The following is a 24,535-nucleotide window of genomic DNA, read 5'->3' as shown; positions in this document are numbered from 1 at the left end:
TTTATTATGACTATGAGCAGGTTTTGAAACATCATAGTTAGCTTGAGTTCTGATTATGATAAGAATAACAGTTATAGGTAGAGTTCAGAGGCAGTATTTGGAAGCAGTTGCATTTTCTGTTCAGAAAAGCATGTCTGTGTTAAATCACCAGTTAAAGAATTCCCAGGTTTTTTCCCCAGAGCTAATATGGCCCAACTTTGATTGTGTGTGTGTGTGTGTGTGTGTGTGTGTGTGTGTGTGTGTGTGTGTGTGTGTGTGTGTGTGAAATGCAATTTAATATCTCTTTTCCAGCTTCATATGTGTATATGTGTGTATGTGTATATATGTACATACATATAATTTATATATATTTATTTCTATAGGTAGACATGTGTAATATAAATATATATTAGTATATACATCTATCTGTATCAAATATGTAAAAAATTTTCATATTGTTGGATTAAAAGAGTAATTAATAATAGTAGTATAGGGTAAAGATTTTTGGACTTAGAGTTTAGAAATATCAGGTTCTAATTCCAACTCAAACATTACATTAGTGTGTCTTTAGACAAGGTATTTAACTTCTGAATCTAATTTTCCTTATCTGTAAATTAGGACTAACAATACTGGTAGTACTGATTTTACAGAATTATTATAAGGAAACTTACAAATTAAAAAGACTTAAAAGATATAAATTCTCATTATATAATCAACTAAGTGAAATGGGGAAGACAGAAGTGGGGAGAATGATATATACCTCTTAATTTTATGATACCTAGCTGTTGACAAAATACTAGTTATTAGATAAAATTATTAGACAGAAATCCTGGTTTAAAAAAAAAAAAGTCAGGCAAAAATAAGCTCTACCCTAGCACTTCAAACAATATAAAAAGGTAAAACTCCAAATAGCTACATGACTTAAATATAAAAGATTACATTACAAACAAATTAGAGGATCAAGGAAGATAAATACCGTTTACTATTAGGGATATGGGAGAAGTTATGATCAAGCAAGAGATAGAGGAAAATCACCAAAGATTAAAAGTGGATGGATCAATCTTTGGAGAAAGTTTCTTTATTAAAGGTCTCTTTCCAAGATAAGAAATGAATTAAATTTATAAAAATGAGAGCCATTGCCAGATGACAAATGGTCAAAGGATATAAACAGATATCTATTTTTTTTCCATCACAAGAAAAAATGATAAATGATTTTATTTCTTGCTTTGTATGTAGAAATAGATAGAATTATGGAAAATACATAATTAAAAAGAAACTTCCTTTGATTCAAATTTAATGGTAATTATCAAAAACATTTGAGTTCATAACAATTACAGATGTTACAAATGGATATTTTTCAGTATGCAGTAGTATTTTTCAATTCAGAGAGCTTGTCAGAAGCCAGTCTATTAATAGTTACAAGAAACTAGCCTACTCCCTTATTTTCAGAGACTGTGAACTTGGTTTTTTGCTTTCTTTACCATCAACAAAGAGAGAAAGCAAGTAATCTTCATGTCAGGGCTGAATTTCTTGCAAGAAAACTATAAGAAATATAATTCAATAGAAGTGGAGTATAAATGGCAGGACTGAAGAGATTACCAGTCTGAGGCATGTGTTGTTGCCTGACCGGAAGACTGAAATCTGCCAACTTGGCCATGAAATTATAAGCTAAAGCAGGTCTAAATTTTCTGTAACAACATCTGACTTTATCTCCCTATTGCTACAATCCATTAAATTTTGGAAAAGCTGAAAAGTGAGCTTTAACAAAATTCTATATGTCCATCATTCAGGTCTGTATTTCTGCTCTCCATTCTTTGTTACTTACCTTCTTCAATTTCATTATCTTCAAAGACACCCAAGAGTTCTCCTGTTGGATCAGTTAGAGAGAGATTATCTTCTGTCTTTTCTTGATATTACAGCTACTGCTGAATTTTTCTTCCAGAGTACCCTCTTCTAGGCAGTAGCAGCAGTAGTAGCAACTACCCCCTCCCTTTGGGACCCAACTGGCTAGTTTCAGTTGTTTAAGGCTGCTATTTCCTCCCTCTCTCTTCCTCCCTTCTTTATCTCTTTCCCCCTCCATTTCCTTTTCTTCCTCCGTTCACATCAGGATTCATACCCTTACATGTCTTCGGGTTTGAGGGCTTGATTTTTCTTTTTCTTCCCTACTTATTCTGTCAGTGGTTTTTTGGTTTTTATTTATTTATTTTTAAGACCAAGATAATTAATTTTTGTGTAGTTTTTATTAGTGATTTCTTGAAATAAAGCTTTGGAAAACCAGGCTTTGATAAAACTTATTGGGATTTGAATGGAGCTACTTCACTATTCCTTTAAACCAAGGTTAGGCTGGTTCTCATTGATTAGCCAATAATTAGTTCCAGCCCAAGCCTCATTTGCTTATTGTTTGGGTTTTGATAACTCAGAGTGAGTAGAAGTAGGAATATTGTAGCTAAATTCCAGAATTATCAGATCAAGGATAAAATATTGCAGGCAGCCAGAAAAAAACACAATTCAAATATCAAGAAACCATAATCAGGATTATCCAGAACCTAGCAGCTTCTACAGAAAAGGATCCGAGGACCTGGAATATTTCAGAAGGCAAAAGAGCTTGGACTGCGACCAAGCAACAACTACTCACAAAACTAAGCATTATCTTTCAGGGGAAAAGTTGGATATTCAATGAAATAGGGGATTTTCTTTTCTTTTCTTTTTTTTTTTTAATTTTATTTATAATTTTTGACAGTATATATGCATGAGTAATTTTTTTTTTATACCATTATCCCTTGTATTCATTTTTCCAAATTTTCCCCTCCCTCCCTCTACTCCTTCCCCTTGATGACAGGCAATCCCATACATTTTACATGTGTTACAATATAACCTAGATACAATATATATGTGTAAATACCATTTTCTTGTTGCACATTAAGTATTAGATTCCGAAGGTATAAGTAACCTGTGTAGATAGACAGTAGTGCTAACAATTTACATTCACTTCCCAGTGTTCCTTCTCTGGGTGTATTTGTTTCTGTCCATCATTGATCAACTGGAAGTGAGTTGGATCTTCTTTATGTTGAAGATATCCACTTCCATCAGAATATATCTTCATACAACATTGAAGTGTACAGCGATCTTCTGGTTCTATTCATTTCACTCAACATCAGTTGATGTAAGTCTCTCCAAGCCTCTCTGTGAAATAGGGGATTTTCAATCACTCCTGATAAAAAGATCAGAGCTGAACAGAAAATTTAATCTCTAAATACAAGATTCAGAAGAAGCATAAAAAGATTTAAAAAAAAAAAAAGAAAGAAAAACCAACTATGAAATAGGCCATTCAATTTTCAGAGGAAGAAAGTCAAGTTGTCCACATCTATATGAAAAAAATGCTCTACATCACTAATGATGACAGAAATGCATATTAAATTAGCTCTGAGATTCCATTTTACATTCTGAAAAAAATGGACAAAAAAGACAAATGTGTAAAGGGAATGTTTTTGGAAAAATAGACGCTGATGCACTATTCATTAAGATGAGAATTCATCTAGCCTTCCTGAAATATCTGTAGCCATGCCCCAAGTGTCCGTAAACTGAGTTCCCCTAATCTTTAATTTTGTAATGCTACTCAGCTTTTTTTTGTAATGGCAAGAAACTGGAAACTAAGTGGATAACCATCAATTGGAGAATGACTGAACAAGTTATTGTATATGAATACTATGGAATATTGTTGTTCTATAAGAAACAATCAACAGAATGATTTTAGAGAGTCCTGGAAAAACTTACATGGACTGATGCCAAGTGAAATGAGCAGAACCAGGAGAACACTGTACATGGCAACAAAATTATGTAATGATCAACATGATGGGCTTGACTCTTTTCAACAATGAGGTGATTCAGGCCAGTTCTAATAGAGTTGTGATAGAGACAGCTGTCTGCATCTAGAGAGAGACTATAGGGACTGATGTTAGGTTTTTTTTTTAAGCTTTCTTGTTGTTTTTTCTTTTGTTTTCTTCCTCTTCATTTTCAACCTGATTCTTCTTGTGCAGCATTATAAATATGGAAATATAGAAGAATTGTACATGTTTAATATATTTTGGATTACTTGTGTAGGGGCAGGAATGGGGGAAAGGAGGAAGAAAAATTTGGAACACAAGGTTTTGCAAAGGTGAATTTTGAAAACTGTTTTTGCATATATTTTGAAAATAAAAGGCTGTTATTTAAAAAAAAATCAAAGCAAGTTTTCTGACAAGGTCTCATTTTCAAACATAGAAGAAACTGAGTCAGATTTATAAAAAATAAAAGCTATGCCCAATTGATAAATGAACAAAAGATATGATTTTTACCCAAAGGCTGCAAATTCATCCATATCCTTTGACCTAACAATAACAATACTAGGCATGAGTCCCAAAGAAATTACTCCCCCCCAAAAAAAAAATCAGGAAAAAAGGAAAATTACCTATATGTACAAAAAATATTCATAGCAGCTCTCTCTCAGTATCTAAAAAATAGAAATTGAGGGCTTGCTTATCAATTGAGGAATGCTCAATAAATTGTAGTATATGTTGTGTTGGAATATTATTCTCTAGGAAATGATGAGCAGGATGCACTCAGGTTTAAAAAAAAAAAAAAGAAAAAAAAGAAAATCTGGAAAGTCCAGAATGAACAAAGTGAATATAACATATACAAAGTAATAGTAATATTCTGGGATAACCAGCTCTAAATGACTTTGTTTTTTCTCAATAGTACAATCCACACCTACTCTGAAGGACTTACTTAAGATGAAAAACCCTATCCATACCCAGAGAAGGAACTGATTGTTACAGATTGAAACATTCTCTATTTCTCTTTCTATCACTCTTTTTCTTTTTGTTGAGGATTTTTATTTTGATTAGAATGGGAGATTTATGTTTTCTTTCACAAGTTGACTTTGATGGAAGGGTTTTGCATAACAATATGTGGTTTCTTTGTGGGTGGGGATAAGGGAGAGAACTTAGAACTCAAAAATCTTAAAAACAAATGTAAAAAAATTTTGTTTTGAATGTAATTGGGGGAAAACATTAAATAAATATTTGAAAAATTTAGTACTACTAATTTAATTAATAATACTATTGCTATTATTCTAAAGAAATCCAAGAAAAAAGAAAAGGTTCTATATAGTCAAAATCAACTGTTTGTATAATGGCGAAGAGCTGGAAAGAAACTGTGTGCCTATCAGTTAGCTATTGATATAGCTAAAAAAATTAGAACATATGAATGTTTTAATACTATTGTGCTATAAGAAAGGATGAAAATTATAGTATTAGAGAGATCAATCAGTTGGCATATTTATTAAGTACCACTCATTTGTCAGGCATTGTGCTATGCACTAGAGATAGAAAGAAAAAAAAAGGCAAAGACAGTTTCTACAACTCAATCTAATAGGGGAACCACATGCAAACAAATATATACAAAGTAAGCTAATCACAGGATAAAAAGGAAATGAAAGAAGCCATTAGGAATAAGAACTTTAGGGGAAACTTTTGTAAAAAGGAATTCAGGGAGGTCATTTGTAGGAGAGGAGATAGGAGAGTTTTTCAGACATGAGAGACATTGAGAAGAAATCCTGGAGCCTAGAGATGGAGTGTCTTTGTTTTTGGAACAACTAGGAGTATTATTGGATAGAATGTCCTGTCAGCAGTTAAGGCATAAGACGACTGGAAATGTAAAAGATGAGTTAAGTTATTAAGGGTTTTGAACGCTAAACAGAGCATTTTGTATTTGTTCCTGGAGACAGTTAAAAGCTATGAGGGTTTATTGAGGGAGGGAAGGGGTATGATGTGATCAGAACTACATTTTAGGAAAATGGCTTGCTGAAAGGATAAGGGATTAGAGTGGGGAAGAGACTCGATGCAGGCAACACATCAAGCTATTAACATAATCATGGAGTGATGTGATGAGGATTCACATTAGAGTGGTAGCAATGTTTGAGGAAGGAAAGGGGTACATTCAAGATAGTTGAAAAAGTGAAATAGGGGGCAGCTAGGTGGCGCAGTGGATAGAGCACCAGCCCTGAAGTCAGGAGGACCTGAGTTCAAAACTATTCTGAGACATTTAGCAATTCCTAGCTGTGTGACCCTGGGCAAGTCACTTAACCTCAATTGCCTCAGCAAAAAGAAAAAAAGAAAAAGTGAAAGAAGCCTTGGGAACAATTCAGATAGAATTGTGGGAATCCAGGAATTTTTCTAAGTTTCAAACTCAAGGGACTGAAAGGATGATGTTGCCATCTGTAAAATAATGAAGATAGAAGGAGGACAATTAAGATGGAAAGATAATGAGTTATATTTTGGACATAATAGGTTTAAGTTATCTACTGGACATCCACTTGAAGATGTCTAATGTTGAAAATAATGAGATTGGAGTTTGGAAAGTAGGAGAGGAAAGTAGGAGAGTGATTGGGGTAGGAAAGGAAAATTTGAGAATCATCAGCATTGAGATGGTAATTAAGTCTATGAGAGCTGATCAGATCTACAAGTGAAGATGTTTAAAGGAAAAGAGAAGAGGACTCAGGCTAGAAGGAAGGACAACTACAGAAATGGAGAAAGAGTATTCATAACTTTGGAGAGGGCAGTGTGGTGGAATGATAAGATAGAGAGCCATACTGTAAAGGTTAAGAAGAGAATGAGAGGAGAAAAGTGGAAGCATTAATTCAGGATGGCTTTTTTGAGGAATTTAGCTACAAAGGATGGAAGAAATGGAATGATATCACGTGAAGATTTTTTCAGAATAGGTGAGATATGAACGAACATGTTTGTAAGCAGTAGGGAATGACCCAGTAGATAGATATTGAAAAAAAGTAAAAGTGAGGATTCTACTGGAATAATCAGTATGAAATGGCATCATTTGATTAAGTAGAGGAATTAACTTTGGTTAAATAAAATATTACTTAAAAGAGGAGAAAGTGTCAGGATAGACCTGAGTATTAGGAGATGATGAACGAGGGAAAATAGAGAATTCATGGTGAATGTCCTCAATAGATACTCTGAAATGTTTGTATGAATCGATGCAAAGTAAAGTGAATAAACTTAGGTGAGGAAAATTTATACGATAATAGCAACATTATAAAAGAAACAATTTTGAAAGACTTAAGATGTTTGATCAATAGGATGATCAATCATGATTTCTAGTACCTGACTCACAGCTCATTCTCCTCCCCAAATCCCACCCTAGTATGCTAAGGGACTTCATCAATACATATTAATATTCTCTGAAACAACCTAACCTTCTAGTTCCCCAACTTATTCGTTTCTCATGACTTACTCTTTCACACTGCTGTAGCTGCACAGAGATGATTATAATATCCTTCTTTTACCATTACCTACAAATCACCATTTCTACATTCACAAAATCTGAAATTCCTTTATCTGATCATAATTTGTTGTCATTCCATGTCTCCCTCTAAAATGTAACCCCTAATCCCAATCTTGATTCTCACCATGACTTCAGTCATATAGGGATGTGTGTGTGGGTATAAAAGAGAGGGGGAGAGGAAAGGAGAAAGGGAGAGTGAAGTAGTAGGAGGAGGAAAAAAGGAGAGAGAATACACAATTAAGGGGAAAATCCACAACTAAATTAGGATAGCAAGGACAAAATAGGGAATTATGATTTTTTAAAAATAAAAAAGCTTTTACACAAACAAAATCATTGCAACAAAAATAAGACAAATTCTGAAGTGGGAGGAGGCAATCAGATATCTTTGATGAAGTCTCATATCCATGTTATATTGGAAATTGACTAAGTCAAGAGAGCCAGTACCAATAGATGGGTGGGTGATCACATTATATGAACAAATAGTTTTATTTTTTTTAGATATTTGTCTTTTTTATTTTTATTTTTTATTAATTTTATAATTACACCTTTTATTTTTGACAGTACATATGGGATGCATGGGTAATTTTTTACAACATTATCCCTATTCTGTCCTAAATTTTTCCCTCCTTCCTTCCACCCCCTCCCCTAGATGGCAGGCATTCCCATACATGTTAAAATATGTTATAGTATATCCTAGATACAATATATGTGTGCAGAACCAAATTTTTGTTGTTGTTGTTGTTGCACAGGAAGAATTGGATTCAGAAGGTAAAAATAACGTGGGAAGAAAAACAAAAATGCAAACAGTTAACACTTATTTCCCAATATTCCTTCTCTGGGTATAGCTGATTCTGTGCATCATTGATCAATTGGATCTGAATTAGATCTTCTCTTTGCTGAAGATATCCACTTCTATCAGAATACATCCTCATACAGTATTGAACAAGTAGTTTTAAAGGGGGGAAAAAGTTACTTACAATTGTAGGAAGATCATTTAAGCTCTTCATTCTTGTTGTCTTCTTTTTCCTTATATCTTGTATGTTACTTAGCATAGATTAGGCATTTCTAAGTTGAATCAAATAAATGAAAACTAACATAACTGAGCTTTTATTTCACATATATCAGTTATGATAATAAAATATAGCATTAGTCAGTGTTTGAGGGATAGGCACACTAATAATAAATTGGTGGAACTCTTAAGTGGTTTCAGTAGTTTTGAAAAAAAACCTTGGAAATACATAGTTATTTATTACTTTGAAAAACACTCGTATATACATAATACCATTTTACTCTGTGACCTTATAACTAAGTTGGTATCCCAGAAAGGTTAGTGACAAGAAAGGAAGATATAGACCAAAATACTTATTATAGCACTTTTTGTGGTATAAAAATTGGAAAGAAAATGGATATCCATTATCTGGAGAAATTGCTTCAGAAATGAATGAATGAAAAAAACATTTATTAAATTCTAGATAAAAAGTAATATTTTCTGAGGATGCAAGTAATAAAAGCAAGAAAGTCTTTGCCTTCAAGGAGTTGACATTCTAATTGGAAAGACAATACAAATAGCGGAATTGGGGTTAAGGAAAGATGGGTTTTTTTTTCTGATAAGCCACTTGGTAGTGAATGAGGTTATGTGGCAGTTAGTTGATATACTCTTTCCAGGAGTAACAGTGTTGATTTGAATACTGTACTTACAGAAAAAAAATGGAAGGGAAAGGATTATATGACTGATATGACAAGAATATGACTGGGGTGTAGTGTGATCTGGTCTACAACTGGTCAGTGGTGAAACTGACCAATCAAGAGAGCCTAAACTATGATTTTTTTTTGTTGTTCACTCATTTCTCTTGTGTCTGACTAATTATGGCAAAGATATACTAATGTGGTTTGCCATTTTCTTCTTTAGCTCATTTTTATACATGAGGAAAGTGAGGCAAATAGGGTTAAGTGAGTTGCTCATGGGCAGGCACACAGCTAGTGTTTGAACCAAGATTTGACTCAGAAAGATGTCTTCGAGTCTAGGGCTTGTACTGTATGCACTGTTCCATTTAACTGTCCCATTAACTATTATATATAAATGTAATAAAATATTATTACACTCTAAGAAGCTACAAATAAAAGGAATTCAGGGGGAAAAAGAGGAGACATGTTTGAAATTATATAAATTGAAGTAAGCAGGATCAGAATAATATTTTAAGTTATATGACTATGATAATTGTAAGTTCAAATCAATGTAATTATAATGACCAGTTTTATGTAAAGAGTTGAAACTCTGAATGGGTGCACTGGAATCAGACAACTGAGCACTTAAGGCTCATTACCTAATGGACAACATTCTATTAGCATATGCTTGGAAAATGGCCCTTCTCACTATTCTGTGCTGGCTCGATCTTTTAGTGTATACAGATAATTGTAAGAAGGCTTAGGAGGTAGAGGTAGAGTAAGACAATCCAGAATCACTTTGGAGGGGTACAAGGAGAAGGGAGAGCTTGTGGCAGTTTTGTCTATCTCCTTTACTTCTCCCCCTAAAGACCAAGGACTTTTGCTGATCCTGACTGGCAGATCCTGAGGTCAACAGGGAGCTAACCCAGACTTCACAGTTTTCATCCTTTCAAATGATTAATTCTATTTCTTATATCTTAATACAGATTTAAGACGGTAAATGTAAGAATATTGCATGCCATGTCTGATAGTATCATTTTATTGGTTTTGTTTAACTTTCTCTTTATTCCAAGGTAAAAAATCCTGTGGTAGAGAAGTGATTTCAGAAAATGATGATAATGAGGGGAAACTATCTAAAGCTTAGTTAGAAGGGGAGGAGGAAGGGAGGGAGGGAGAGGGGAGGGAGGGGAAGAGAGAGAGAGAGAGAGAGAGAGAGAGAGAGAGAGAGAGAGAGAGAGAGAGAGAGAGAGAGAGAGAGAGAGAGAGAGAGAGAGAGAGAGAGAGAGAGAGAGAGAGAGAGAGAACTTTTGCAGAAAACGTTGAGAAGCATTAATATTACCAATGCTGTATAATTCAGCAGTTTTGAGTAAAGTTTCCTATTGCTTGCAAATGTGCCAATTATTGTTTATTATATATCTATGTGTAGGTGTTTGATATAAAAACATAAATGAAACCATTTTTCAGAGGAGATAATATGTAAATTATAGGTATATTTGGTTATTATAGTTATATAAGGTTATTAGAAGAAGGAACTCTGGAAGCTGGATTTAATCAAGAAAGGACACATATAAGATGGATACTTAACTGGTTTAGAAGGAAACAAGATCCTAAGAAGTGAAAGTGAGGAAGAAATAAATTCTAGGCTTACATGGTGATGTTATAGGTGTGGAAATTCCTGAAGTGTCATGTGTGAAGAACAAAAGAAAAACTAGTTTGAGTAGACTAAAGACAGCATGAAAAGAATAATTTATAATTAGTCTGGAAAAGTAGGTTAGCCAAATTATACTGTTTTAAATATTAGATGGAAGAGATTATGTTTAAATGAAGAGGTAATAGGAAACCACTAGAGGTTATTGAATATCTGGGCATGATAGTTTTGTGTAAGATTAATTTGAAAAGAAAGAGATATGAGTTAGGGAAACCAATTAGGACACTTTAAAATTAATCTCTAAGCACTTATTAAATGCTTAATATTTATTAGACACCATTTGTAAGTGCTAAGGACACAAAAGTGGAAGGGAAATAGATCCTATTTTCAAGGAAGTTACAAAGTGGGGAGATGGAGGGTAGACATTTAATAAGCCTAGAATATTGTTAAATATTGTGTTAAGCACTAAGCACAGATACAAACACAGAAGCAAAGGCGATCTCTGAAATTAAGGAGTTTATCTTTGAATGGAGGAGATTATTCTAGGGGAATGGTAGCTCAGGGAAAGTACAAATGATTCAGAGGTAAAGATGGGGGCCACAGGGAGTAGATTCCAGCAGCACTGGAAGAGATATTAGGTTTTAGAGCTGAAGGTAGAGGATGGGGGTAGGGAAAAGTAATATATGTGAAAAGATTATATTGAAGGTAAATATACAGTCTCAGAGTAGGATCCTAGGACTGGTGTTCTCCCAAAATGTAGTTTCTGGTGTGGGCAACAAAGTAATTGGGGAATCTTTGCAAAGTTTAGGAGTTGGCAAGGGAATGCAGTAAAGTATGAAAGGTTACACTTTTTTGAGAGAGTGAATTTTAGAGAAGAGCATTTGCCATGTATTAGAAGTATTTAGATTCTGAAAATTAATTCGCTCAGAATTTGATGGGAAATTTCTTGATGGAAAATTCCAGAGTCACCATGAAGAAAACATGTTTAAAAGTTTAACATATTAAAAACATGTTTTGGACAAAAAAAAAAAAAATTAAACTAGAATTCCTGGAAAAGAAAGCTTAAGAATTAAAAAGTTTAAAAAAAAAAAAAAAAGGTTGGTTTTTTTTTAGTTTGTTTTTTATTTTTTGCTGAGGCAATTGGGGTTAAATGACTTGTCCAGGGTCACACAGCTAGGAAGTATTAAGTGTCTGAGGCCAGATTTGAACTCATGTCCTCCTGACTTCAGGGTCAACACTATTAGGATGGAACAAATAGAAACCAAAGACTTTATGAGACAAGAAATATTAAAGCAAGGTCCAAAGATTGAAGGAGTAAAAGAAAGACAATATAAATTATCTTAGCAAAAACAAATGACCTGGAAAATAAGGTCAAAAGAAATTAATAATTATCAGAGTTATCAGAATACAATGACTAAAAAAAACTTTGGCATCTTATTTCAAGGTACCTCACAAGAAAACTATCCAGATCTCTTAGGACCAAGAGCAAAGTGAACACAAAATCTACCAATTGTTTTCTGAAAGAAACCCCCAAATGCACATTTCTAGGAGCATCATCAACAGATATAGAGCTTTGAGATTACAGGAAAAAAAATAATAAAAATAGCCAGAAAAAAAAAAAAAGGAAGAAATCAAGTACTGAGAAACCACAGTTAGATTCACACATGATTTAATAGCCTCTATTGTAAAAGAATGAGATTATTAAGGGAGTAGCTTATTCTTGAACCTTGTTCTTATCTGAACTTGTCAAATAAGAAAATAATACACACACACACACACACACACACACACCACACCACACCACACCACACCACACATAAGCATTTGTATTATCAGGGAAAAGAAGGAACGTTAAGAGTGATGAGTGTTAAGTAAAACAAACTATGAAAATACAGCTTTTTTGAGGTGTTAAAGAATGGTTATTGGAAGAAGTGCTTGTAAATTAGGGAATGGATAAACAAGTTAGAGTATATAACTGTGATGGAATACTTTAGTATTAGGACAAATGATGAAGAAAATGGTATCAGAGAAGCCTGGGAAGACTTGTATGAACTGATACAGAGTGAAATAAAGAGAAGTTGAAATTAATACATTTACAACGATATTGTAAAGGTAAGATAAAGAATTTTGAAAGAATTAGGAAATTTGATCAGTATATTGACCAACCATGATTTCAGAGTACTAAGGATGAAAAAGTTCTGCCTACCTTTTGATGGGAAATGAAGGACTTCTTGTGCAGAATGAGACTTTTTTTTTTAATGTGGCAGCAATCAGAAAAGAAAAAGAAATTAAAGGAGTTAGAATAGGCAATGAGGAGATCATTTTTGCAAATGAAATGATGATATACTTAGAGAATCCTAGAAAATCATCCAAAAAAACAAATTGAAACAACTAACAATTTAGCAAAGTTTCAGGGTATAAAATAAACCCACACAAATCATCAGCATTTCTATATATTACTGACAAAGCTCAGCAGCAAGGGATAGAAAAAGAAATTCCATTTAAAATAGCCATAGGCAAAATATTTGGGTGTCTACCTGCCAAGACAAATTCAGGAACTATATGAACACAATTACAAAAGACTGCTCACACAATAAAGTCAAATCTACACAATTGGAAAAATATCAATTAGCTTATGAGCTAATATAATAAAATGGCAATTCTACCTAAATTGGTCCACTTGTTCAAAAAGTTATTTTATTAAGCTAGAAAAAAATAGTAACAATTCATTGGAAAGAACAAAAGGGCAAGAATGTCAAGGGAATTAATGAAAAAAAAAATGGTAAATCTTTAGGTAAGACCTAAATCTCTACTATAAAGCAGCAGTCATCAAAACTGTTTGGAACTGATTGAGAAATAAAGTGTAATAGGTTGGATACACATGACACAATAATCAATGGCTATAGTAATCTAGTATTTGATAAACCCCCAGACTCCAGCTTTTGGGATAAGAACTCACTATTTCACAAAAATTGTTGAGAAAACTGAAAAATGATATGTGAAATATTTGGCATAGACCTATATCTTATACCCCATACTAAAATAAGTTCAAATTGAGTACATGATTTGGATGTAAAGGATGATACTATAAGCAAATTAGGAGAGCAAAACATAACCTAACGTCTTTGGAGAAAGGGAGGAAATTTTGACCAAAGAAGAAATAGAGAATATTATGGAGTATAAAATGGACAACTTTGATTATATTAAATTTAGAAGTTTTTTTTCACAAATAGAACCAACATAAATAAGATTAAAAGGGATGTACAAAACTGGGGAAAAATTAATAGCCAGTATTGATAAAGGCCTCATTTCTAAAATACATAAAGAACTGTGTCATTCCTGTATGTGCCAAAATGTTTGTGGCAGCCCTTTTTGTAGTAGCTAGAAACTGGAAAATGAATGAATGCCCATCAGTTGGATAATGGTTGGGTATGGTATATGAATGTTATTAAATATTATTGTTCTATAAGAAATGACCAGCAGGACGAATACAAAGAGGCTTGGAGAAATTTACATGAATTGATGCTGAGTGAAAATGAGCAGAGCCAGGAGATCATTATACACTTCAACAACAATAACTATATGAAGATGTATTCTGATGGAAGTGGATATCTTCAACAAAGAGAAGATCTAATTCATTTCCAATTGATCAGTGATAGACAGAATCAGCTACACCCAGAGAAGGAACACTGGGAAATGAGTGTAAACTGTTTGCATTTTTGTTTTTCTTCCCAGGTTATTTTTACTTTCTGAATCCAGTTTTTCCTGTGCAACAAGAAATTTGGTTCTGCACACATATATTATATCTAGGATATACTATAACACATTTAACATGTATGGGACTGCCTGCCATCTAGTGGAGGGGGTGAGGGAAGAAGGGGAAAATTTGGAACAGAAGTGATACAAGGGATAATGTAAAAAAATTACCCATGCGTATGTACTGTCAAAAAAAATTATAATTATAAAATTAATTTTAAAAATTAAAAAAGAAAAAAAGCTGTGTCATTTATAAGAATACAAGTCATTCCCCAAATGATAAATGGTAAAAGGATATGAACAATCTTCAGATTTTAAATTAAAGCCATCTCTAGTCATATGAAAAAAAAGGGCTCCAAATCACCATTGATTAGAAAAATGCAAATTAAAACAACTCTGAGATACTACTGCTTCACACCTCTCAGATTGGCTAAGACAAAACAGGAAAAGATAATCATAAGTGTTGGAAATGGTATGGGAAAACTGAGGTACTAATGCATTGCTGGTGAAGTTGTGAAATGATCCAACTGTAATAGTGAGCAATTTGGAACCGTGCCTAAAGGACTATAAAAATGTACATAATTTTTGACCCAGCAGTACCATACTGTGTCTGTATCCCAAGTAAATCATCAGAGGGAAAAGGGCCCATATGTGCTAAAATGTTTGTAGCGGCTCTTTTTGTGGTGGCAAAGAATTAGAATGTGAGTTTGAATAAGTTATGGTATATAAAAGTAATAGAATATTATTATTATTCTAATAAAAATGATGAATAAACTGATTGTAGAAAATCCTGGAAAGATTTATATAAAGTAATGCTGAGTGAAATAAGCGGAACCAGGAATATATTGTATACAGTAATAGCAAGATTGTGTCATGATCAATTATGAAAGACTTGGTTCTTCTAGGCAGTTAAATGATCCAATGCAATCCTGATAAACTTTGGATAGACAATGTCATCTGCATCCAGAAAGTGAATTATGGAAATTGAATGTAAATCTATATGCTATGTTCACTTTTTTTCCCCCCTGTTTCTTTTTTCTTCCATCTTGATTCTTCCCTTTTGCTCTGATTTTTCTCACCCAACATGATTTATAAAGAAATGTGCACTTAAAAAGTCAAAGTACATGTAAAAAAAAATAAAATAGATATGTGGAGAAATTTAAAAAAATAAACATGGGCTAAAATGGAAATTTGTTTTGTTTAACCATATGTTTTTGAAACATGTTTTTGGTTTTCAAGCCTCAGTTGGAGGGAGGGAGGGAGATATTTTTGCTGACTAAAATATTTGAATAACAGAAGCACAAGGATTCAGAGAAGATGGTTGTTCAGTTTGACACTTAGATTAAATGTCAGCAGAGTCTATTGTGTAGCAGGCCCTATCAGGCTGTGGAGGGCATATGAATATTGATCTGGTGTGTTGAGTCTTTTATCTCTGTACTGAGAACCAGCTAGTGTGAGTTGGGAAGCTTATTGTCAAGATTGCCTATGAGCTGATACATTTTTTGAGCAGCTCATAAAGATCATCTACTAGTCATATAAAAGGTCTAATATCAGTGGAGAAAGTACTCATTTTGAATCATACCTTGAAGTATTGAAATATAAACAGTTGAATACAATTTCAAGTATAATCTTGTTAATAGTAAAATGTATTTGTACTTTTTTGTAAAATAATAATGATAACAGTATTTTTTTTGGGTAGATAAAGAGGGTCAGATGTTTCTTAATATTTAATCAAGATTACTTTGAGTGACTAGAAATTTGCTGATCCACCTCACAGCTCAATATTTTGTACACGTAATTATATTTAAAAATTTATTTGGAAGCATTCACTGTCCTCAAAGTAAATTATTATGAGAGCCATTAATTGTTGTTGTTCTATTTCTTTTCAGGGAATGTGTTATTTCTTCAGTTTGACACTTTTGAAATTGTAGTTTGCAATCTCTAGGAGAATTATTTTCACTTATCTTGAAATTTAGGAATATTGCTAAATGAATTTGATACCTAATCTTGAATAGTAATGAACTTGCTTTCCCCCCCTCCCCCAAATCATTTTTTGTTCTTGTTCATAGACTTTAGATCAGCTTCCACTTACCAATCCTGAACATTTTGGCACACCAGTCATAGGAAAAAAAACAAACAGAGGAAGAAGATCTAATCATATGTAAGTTTGTTTCATATTTTTTATAGTTATTACCTGTACCTGAATTCATTTCTACATAGATAGTCTTTGTTTCGTTTTTATTTAATTATTAACTGTAAACATGTGTTTGCAAATTTGTGGAACTAGTTATTAAATTCTTATTTAAATGTTTAGAAAAATCGTTTAGAAACAAGCCTTCAGTTGTCATTCCAAATTAATATAAATTTATTATTTTTTTATTTTAATTTTAGCAGTGACATTTTAATAGATAAAATGAGAAGCTTCTTAACATTTGTTAATGAAATATTCAACTTTGGCTGTCTATTATTTTGATCATTTGTTCCTCTTCTATCCTTAAAATGCTATCTATAAATTAATCAAGCAGGAATTTGTTCCCTTCCATCTTTGCAACTCCAAAAAATCATAATTATTAGCTACATATTTTTCTTTATAGGTAACTTATTCTTAATTTGAATTATTTCCTTTTTTATAGCTTCCTGCATTTAGATTATGCTTATTCATTATTCTCTTGGGCATTATCTATCAAGAGAGAAAATTAACTAAAAAACAGTTTGAAAGATTTTTCTCAAAAACATATCATGCTCTGAACATTAGATGGTCCTTTGTTTTAATAGTATATTTTAAGACTTTTTTTTTAAAATTGGTATTTTAATTGCTATTTTCAGAATGGATGACTTAGATAAGTTGATCTCATTTCCTTTCTTCTCTGTTACTAATTAAAATTCTGATCTTATAGATGTAGAATCTCATATGATCATATCCTCATATGAGGACCTCATAGATCCTCAATAGATCTCATAGAATCTCTCCTGCTTATCGATACCTCTCTTCTATCGTCTTTAAGTTTGCCCCATGGGATAGAAAGGGTTTAGAAGGAAAAATGTGAGGGGTCTTCATTTGTACTGGGGCCTTCTTTGAGTTCTCTGTATAATGGATACACCCACCTGGTAAATGTTTGAGATCATATTTGAACTCATGTTTTCCTGACTATAGGTCCAACACTCTGGATTCTGTTGTCACCTTGTTTCCATCAAACTGATTTTGATATTAGTGCAATAGGTGATATTTTGGTTCCTACTTTGAATAATATTAGATATGTCCAGAATCCTCTTATACTTTTCTATTCTGAGTAGAAGATAAATTATTATATTTACTGTCTATAAAGAATCATTATAAATAGTGATTACATTTAAAAACTTATTTTTTCTTATGGGATATTTAAGTTGCATGGTGGATCATTAAAGCTGAGCAATTGAACCAAAAATAAACCACTTTTTTTTTTTTTTTACATTATCCTCTAAATTTGCTATCTAATAAGATAGCTTTTTTTTTTTTTTTTTTTTTTTTGGTGAAGACTTTATATCTTCTATAAGCAGTAGTAAAGTGCACACTAGATATATCACAGATAATCAAATGTATAATGTTATTCTTATAACCTTATCAGACAACTAATTAAAGATTCAAAATACATAATTCTATTAAACTGCTTTGTTCAGTGAAATTTCAGTCTTCTTAAAAAAAAAAAGGCATTCCTTTAAGAAACACCATCCATTAATTCTGTTATAAAATATTTTAAATATTTGGGTTGTGAGAATTCTTTTTTTCCTCAATAGTATTTTATTTTTTTTAGTTACATGTAAAGATAGTTTTCAACATTTATTTTTGTCAGATTTTAAGTTCTGAATTTTTTCTCACTTCCCTTCTTTAACCCCTTCCCAAGTCAGTGTGCAATTTGTTATAGGCTATACATGTACAATCATTTTAAACATATTTCCATATTTGTAATGTTCTGAAAGAAAAATCAGAATAAAAGAGAAAAAACTACAATAAAGAAAAAAAGAAAAGGTAAAAGTGGTATACTTTGATCCACATTCACTCTGCATAGTTCTCTCTGTTGATGTTGATGGCATTTTCCATCCCACATTTATTAGAATTTCTTGGATTACTGTATGTCTGAGAAGAACTAAGTCTATCATAATTGATCATATAATCTTGCTCTTAAATATGCACAATATCAGCCTAGTTCTTCTCACTTCACTGAGCATCAGCTCGTGTATAACTTCCCAGGCTTTTCTAAAATCAGCCTGTTCATCATTTTTCATAGAACAATAGTATCTTATTACATTCATATGCCATAACTTATTCAGCTACTCTCCAATCGTTTTCTACTCAATTTCCAATTCCTCACTACCACAAAAAGATATGCTACATTTTTGAACATGTGGGGGCTTTCCCTCTTTTATGATCTCTTTTGGATACAGATCCAGTAGAGACACTGCAGATCAAAAACAACACACAGTTTTATATAGCCTTTTGGGCATAATTCCAAATTGCTCTCCAGAATGGCTACAAGATCAGAATTCTTAATTTTCTTTTATATTAAATGTGAATTTTTTAGAATTAAGATTGATACAGTCCAAGTTAACAGTGCAAAGGGCATTATATTCCACTTGTGGTATTTGTTAAAAGGATGAATGACTAATATAGAACTATGTTTTTCATGATTTTATATATATATATATATATATATATATATATATATATATATATATATATATATAAAATCTGTATCAAATTGCTTATCATCTCAGGGAGAAGGGAGATAAGGAAAGAAGGTCAAAATTAAGAACTGAAAATTTTTAAAATAGACATTAAAAATTGTCTTTACATGTAATTGGGAAAATATTGTTAAAAATAATAATGAGCAAATATTTGTTTTTCAAAATTAAAAGTAAATAAAATCAAACATTTTTTTAGTCATAGTCTTTTATTGAACAGAGTAACTGTTTTACCCTCTTTTGGGCTTGATAAGTTTCTTAGAATATAATTCAGAAACATATATTAAACAGGTGTTTAATATATAATATATATGTTTAATATAATATATATGGATGTAAGGCCATATCTTAGTCTCATGATAAAGAATTGAAAAATAATATGTGCCTCCATCTTCAAAGAGTTTACATTCTAATAGGAGACTGATAGTATAATTCAAACAAAAAAAAGGTGAATTCAGAGTAATAACAATGAGGTAGGCAGGGTGAAGGATAGATGTGATGGATATTGTAGAAGTAAAACTGGCAGGATTTGAACAGAAATTGGGGGGAAAGTTGGCTGAGAATTCTGGAACTATCAAAATCAAATTAGGAAAGGGCTGGTCTTCTGGGTCATATATTGCACTTGACTTTTCTTTTTCATCTTGCCTTTGCACAGCCAGCCTATCCCTTTTTTCCTTTAGTGTCCTCCCTTCTTACTAATTACAGTCCTTCATTTATTTCAGAGCTGACAATTATGTGTGTGTGTGTGTGTGTGTGTGTGTGTGTGTGTGTGTGTATTTAAGTTTACTGAGCATTTTACATAAGTTGTCTCATTTGATTCTTTTAACATGAAGACTTTCTTAATGCCTCTACTTCAAGGGCCTTCATCTTCCCAGTTATTTCCTTTGTCTACATAAAAGTTTCCTTTGTTTATTTTTTCTCTTGCTTTTTCTCTTAGTCTCTCTCACACTTTTCTCTTCCTCTCTCACTTCCCTTTCAATTTCGTCTTCTTTCTTTTTTTTTTTTTCCTGAGGCTGGGGTTAAGTGACTTGCCCAGAGTCACACAGCTAGGGAATGTTAAGTGTCTTGAGACCAGATTTGAACTCGGGTCCTCCTGAATTCAAGGCTGGTGCTCTATCCACTGTGCCACCTAGCTGCCCCCCTTCCCTTTCAATTTTACTTGCAACTCACTATATTTCTTTCCCTGTCCTCAGAGCAAGGAGGACCTTAATTCAAGTTCTACCTCTATAGGGCTTTGTGATTGAACAAATTGCCTGGTCACAGAGGCATATCTCTGTGAGAAAATGCTGACTTCTTGGTAAAGGAAGCACCTTTACTGAGAGATCCCTGTATTAATGAAGGCACATGTCTAGTTCTTGGTCTGAATTTAATATATTTAGTCCAGTTTTCTATACTTTCCAGGCTTTTTTGGATTTGATCACACAGTTTGTTAGTTGTTCCTTTTCACATTCATTGCAAATTTGGCAAACATTCCACTCATATTGTATCAATCATTGACAAAAGTGTTTAAAAGTACAGGGCCAAGTACAGATCCCTGGCATCCACTCACTATTAAATACGATGTGAATTATCATCAAATCATTAAAGACTACTCTTTGGGTTAAATTAGTCAGCAAGTTCTGAGTCCACTTAACTGTATTATTACTTAGACATTTCTGTCATCTTGTTCTCAAGAATAGTAAGTAGACTTTGTTATTGCATAAATCTAGAAGACAATATAAGATTGCCTTCATCTCCCAATCTAATAATATTGTGTGTGAGAGAGAGAGAGAGACAGAGACACAGAGAGGGAAAAATAGCTAGTCTAGCTTTTTCATTAGTTTTAAATGTATTATTAATGGGCTCTTTTTGTTTACTTCAATACCACTTCCATATGATTCTTCTCAGTAGGGATTTTTTAAAAAGTAGATTAGTGTAAGTGGTATAGTATATAAAGAAGTGACTTTCACATCAGAAAGGTCTGGCTTTGCATCTTGTTTATGCTGCCTCCTGCTGTGTGGCTGTGGGCCTCAGGAGTCTTATCAGACTCTGTAAGACTATATGGAAGATGCTGATCAGCTTTGGTACTGAGTGTCTTCATTGGAAGCTTCTCACACAGATTAAAAATCAAGAAATTTGGTTTCCCCCCCAAAAAAAAAGCACAACAAATCAACATATTAGCCATGGCTAAAAACATATTTTTTGGTCTTCATCTTTAATTCAGCATTCTGCCAAGAAATAGGAGACACATCAAGCCCTTTTTCTTTGGTTTCTCTGGCTGTTATCTTCTCCTTTTTGAAAAAAAATTGAATTTTTTTTTTCATCTCTAGATAGAATAGTTTTATGGAAGCAAAAGGTTAAGAGAAGAATATCAAAGCCAAGGACTTTTGGCAGAAAGGAACCTATTAAAAGGTAGTCTACACAATGTAAATCTTGTATTTTCTGATGATATAGTGGCCAAAAAACTATAAAGGTTAGGTGACCCTTAAGTTCCTGATTCAAAAAAAATTTTTTTCCTTAAAATTTTGAAGTTTTTATAACAGTTACCTCATATTTGTTTTACTTTTTTAAAACCTTAGGGATTTTAGGAAGTTCTGTTGGTTTTGTGGAATTGGGCATAATTTTTTTTTTAAAGTTAAGTGTCCTGGGGACAAAATCAAATATGAAAGAATCAGATATAATGATCTTTCCTTCTATAGTCCAGAGGAAGAATCTTCATCATCCTCCAGTGACGAAGATGAAGATGATAGGAAACAAATTGATGAGCTACTAGGAAAAGTTGTATGTGTAGACTATATAAGCTTGGATAAAAAGAAAGCTCTGTGGTTTCCAGCACTGGTGAGTATACTTACTGTAAAAAGATATTATTATCAGTTTTCTAAATACATAGGGGAAATAATGGTATTTGGGAAGATGTAGGGAACAGGATTCTTTATACTACTTGGTTTACTTAGCTTTTATTTTGGTTTAGTTTGATTTAGTAGTGAAATAATAATTTTTAAATAAAAGTAGACTTTGTAAATTTTATTGTAGTTCACATGGACTTGAATCTTCCCCCCCCCCATCATTTCTTTAAAACATAATCATTATTTCAAATAATGACTTTTTCCCATTTCTTTTTCTTGTCTGATCATTCAGTTCAATTCAACCAGGATTTTTTAAGAACTTTACTATGATAAATTGACAGTCTTTATCCTCGTGGAGCTTATAGCCTATTTTGAGTGATAAAATAATTTATATCTAAATCTCATGACATTATTTATGGTTGTGCTGCTAAATGGCAATAGGCTTTCTAAACAGTGACTAAACCTGTATTGTATTCTTTACTTTTCCTCACACTTACTCTGAAATGCAAAAAAATAGAGAAGTGGAGGTAGACTTTAGTCTTTAGAACAGAAGATTTCAAATCATCTCTCATAAATCAAGAGTTGTACTTTTACATTTATCAGCATTTAGATTATTTTTGCAAAACATTTGTGACTTTCAATACTATAATGCCCTTTGTTAGTGGGAATGCATATGGAATTGTCATTTTAAGGAAATTGAGAATATTTTCTAAAATTGACCTTCATTTACATTTATTGGCTTTTGCTTTCAGAAACCTCTGGTATTAGCTATTATAATATTATATAAATATTATCTCTATTCAATTTTTGCTAAGGAAAATAGGGATGTCAAGGTCATAGTAGCAACATGAACTTCCTTTTAACAAACAAAATAAAGAATTTAAAAGATGGATTATTTATTCATCTTTTGGCTCTTTGAACAAAGCTACTTTCTGGAACTTTTTGACTAAGTTTATTTTAAATTATTCTCTCCAAAACTACTGGAAGGAATAAATAACTTCAAAATGTCAATTGAAATGTTAAGAGTCTTTCTCACTCTATTATTTTGCATTGATAATGGAAATTTCCTTCATATGTTTGGGAGGACAAAAAAAGTGTTTATGTTATTATTTATAGAATTTATTTTTATTAGAAATATCTTTATAGTCACCTGTTGTAAAAAATGTTCAGAATGCCTTAGTTGGGGCAGCCCTAGTTACCTCAGTGAATAAAACACCAGTTCTAGAATCAGAAGGACCCAAGTTTCATTTACTAGCTTTTGTGATTTTGGGCTGGTCATTTAATTCTGATTGTCTCACTAAAGGAAAGAAAAAAGGAGAGAATGCTTGAATAGATGTCTTCATCAATTAACTAAGCAAAAATGGAACCTGCTAGGAAATGACTGACCTACATTTTAAACACAATATATTCTGCCACTCCAATATATTTTTAAAAATTTAATAATGTAGGTGGCGTAGTGGATAGAGCACCAGCCTTGAATTCAGGAGGACCCGAGTTCAAATGTGGTCTCAGACACTTAACACTTCCTAGCTGTGTGACCCTGGGCAAGTCACTTAACCCCAACCTCAGGGGGGAAAAAAATTAATAATGAACAAATTAATGACTTATTCATTAGATATTTTCTAAATTATTTGACCTAATATTTGTTATCAGTATAGTAAGCATTAAATTGGTTTTAAAAGATCACAGGATCATAAATATAAAGCTGGAGGGGTACTTAGAGACTCCAAACATTTTATTTAACATATAAGGAAATTGATGCTCAGGGAGATTAAATTATTTGCTTACGGTTGCAAAGATAATAAATGTCAGAAATAGGACCTGAACCCAATTGCTCTGAGGGTATAGCCAGAGTCTTGTCTGCTATACAAATATTTTTTGAAAAAAAAATTAGCTAAGGGAAATTTTATAAGAGAAATTTAAAGTTCATAAAATCTCATGAAACTCCACTAACTGAGCCCCCAGAAAAGTGCATTCAGTCTTATTACTGATTCTCTCACTCTCTGTACCATTCTTAATATACTTTATAGAAGATTGAATGTTGGTGGAATCTATCTTTATTTTCTCCTTTTTTTCTATTAGTACTTATCTATGTATGTATTAGTCTTACCAGGGTTCTTTCAGGGTATCATTTTAATAATCAACTATAATATAAACTTGGAAATAAAATGTTAAGTAACTTAAGTCCCCCCCTTACAACACTGGTCACATTTTTTAATCCAAGTGATTATATGTAGTCTTTGGTCACATTTATTGAATGATATATTGTCATTTCCATAGCTAATGAGACAAGCTTAATTTGTTAGAAATGTAGGACTAAACACATAATAATACAATAATTAACATTTATGTAGCCCATACCATGTGCCAAATTCTGTGCTAAACAAACTTTACAAATTTTATCTCATTTAATTCACAAAATAATTGCAGAGTAAATGCTATTATTTTTCTCATTTTACAAATGAGGGAACAAATATACAGAGGTCAAATGACTTAGACAACTAGTAAGCATTTGAGGTCAAATTTGAACTCAAGTCTTCTTGACTGTGGGCCTAATGCTTTATCTCTGCACTAGCTGCTATAAAGTACATGTATTTGAATAAAA

General features: G+C 32.5%; 1 protein-coding gene across 11 annotated transcripts in view; it reads left to right on the top strand.

Annotated features, from left to right (window-relative positions):
- Window positions 1–24,535, top strand: part of ARID4B (AT-rich interaction domain 4B) — a 195,017-nt gene that overhangs the window by 95,453 nt on the left and 75,029 nt on the right. For all 11 annotated transcript variants that reach the window (XR_012481321.1, XR_012481320.1, XM_074262435.1 and 8 more), the window contains exons 7-8: window positions 16,456–16,547; window positions 21,784–21,922. Coding sequence is in view for 9 of the 11 variants with exons in the window: in XM_074262435.1 (XP_074118536.1) it covers window positions 16,456–16,547; window positions 21,784–21,922 (231 nt within the window). In the remaining 2 variants the exon portion in view is untranslated. The remainder of the gene's footprint in view (window positions 1–16,455; window positions 16,548–21,783; window positions 21,923–24,535) is intronic.

The sequence above is a fragment of the Sminthopsis crassicaudata genome, chromosome 4, assembly GCF_048593235.1.
Source record: "Sminthopsis crassicaudata isolate SCR6 chromosome 4, ASM4859323v1, whole genome shotgun sequence".
Lineage (NCBI taxonomy): Eukaryota > Metazoa > Chordata > Mammalia > Dasyuromorphia > Dasyuridae > Sminthopsis > Sminthopsis crassicaudata.
This window is presented reverse-complemented; position numbering and strand designations above follow the sequence as displayed.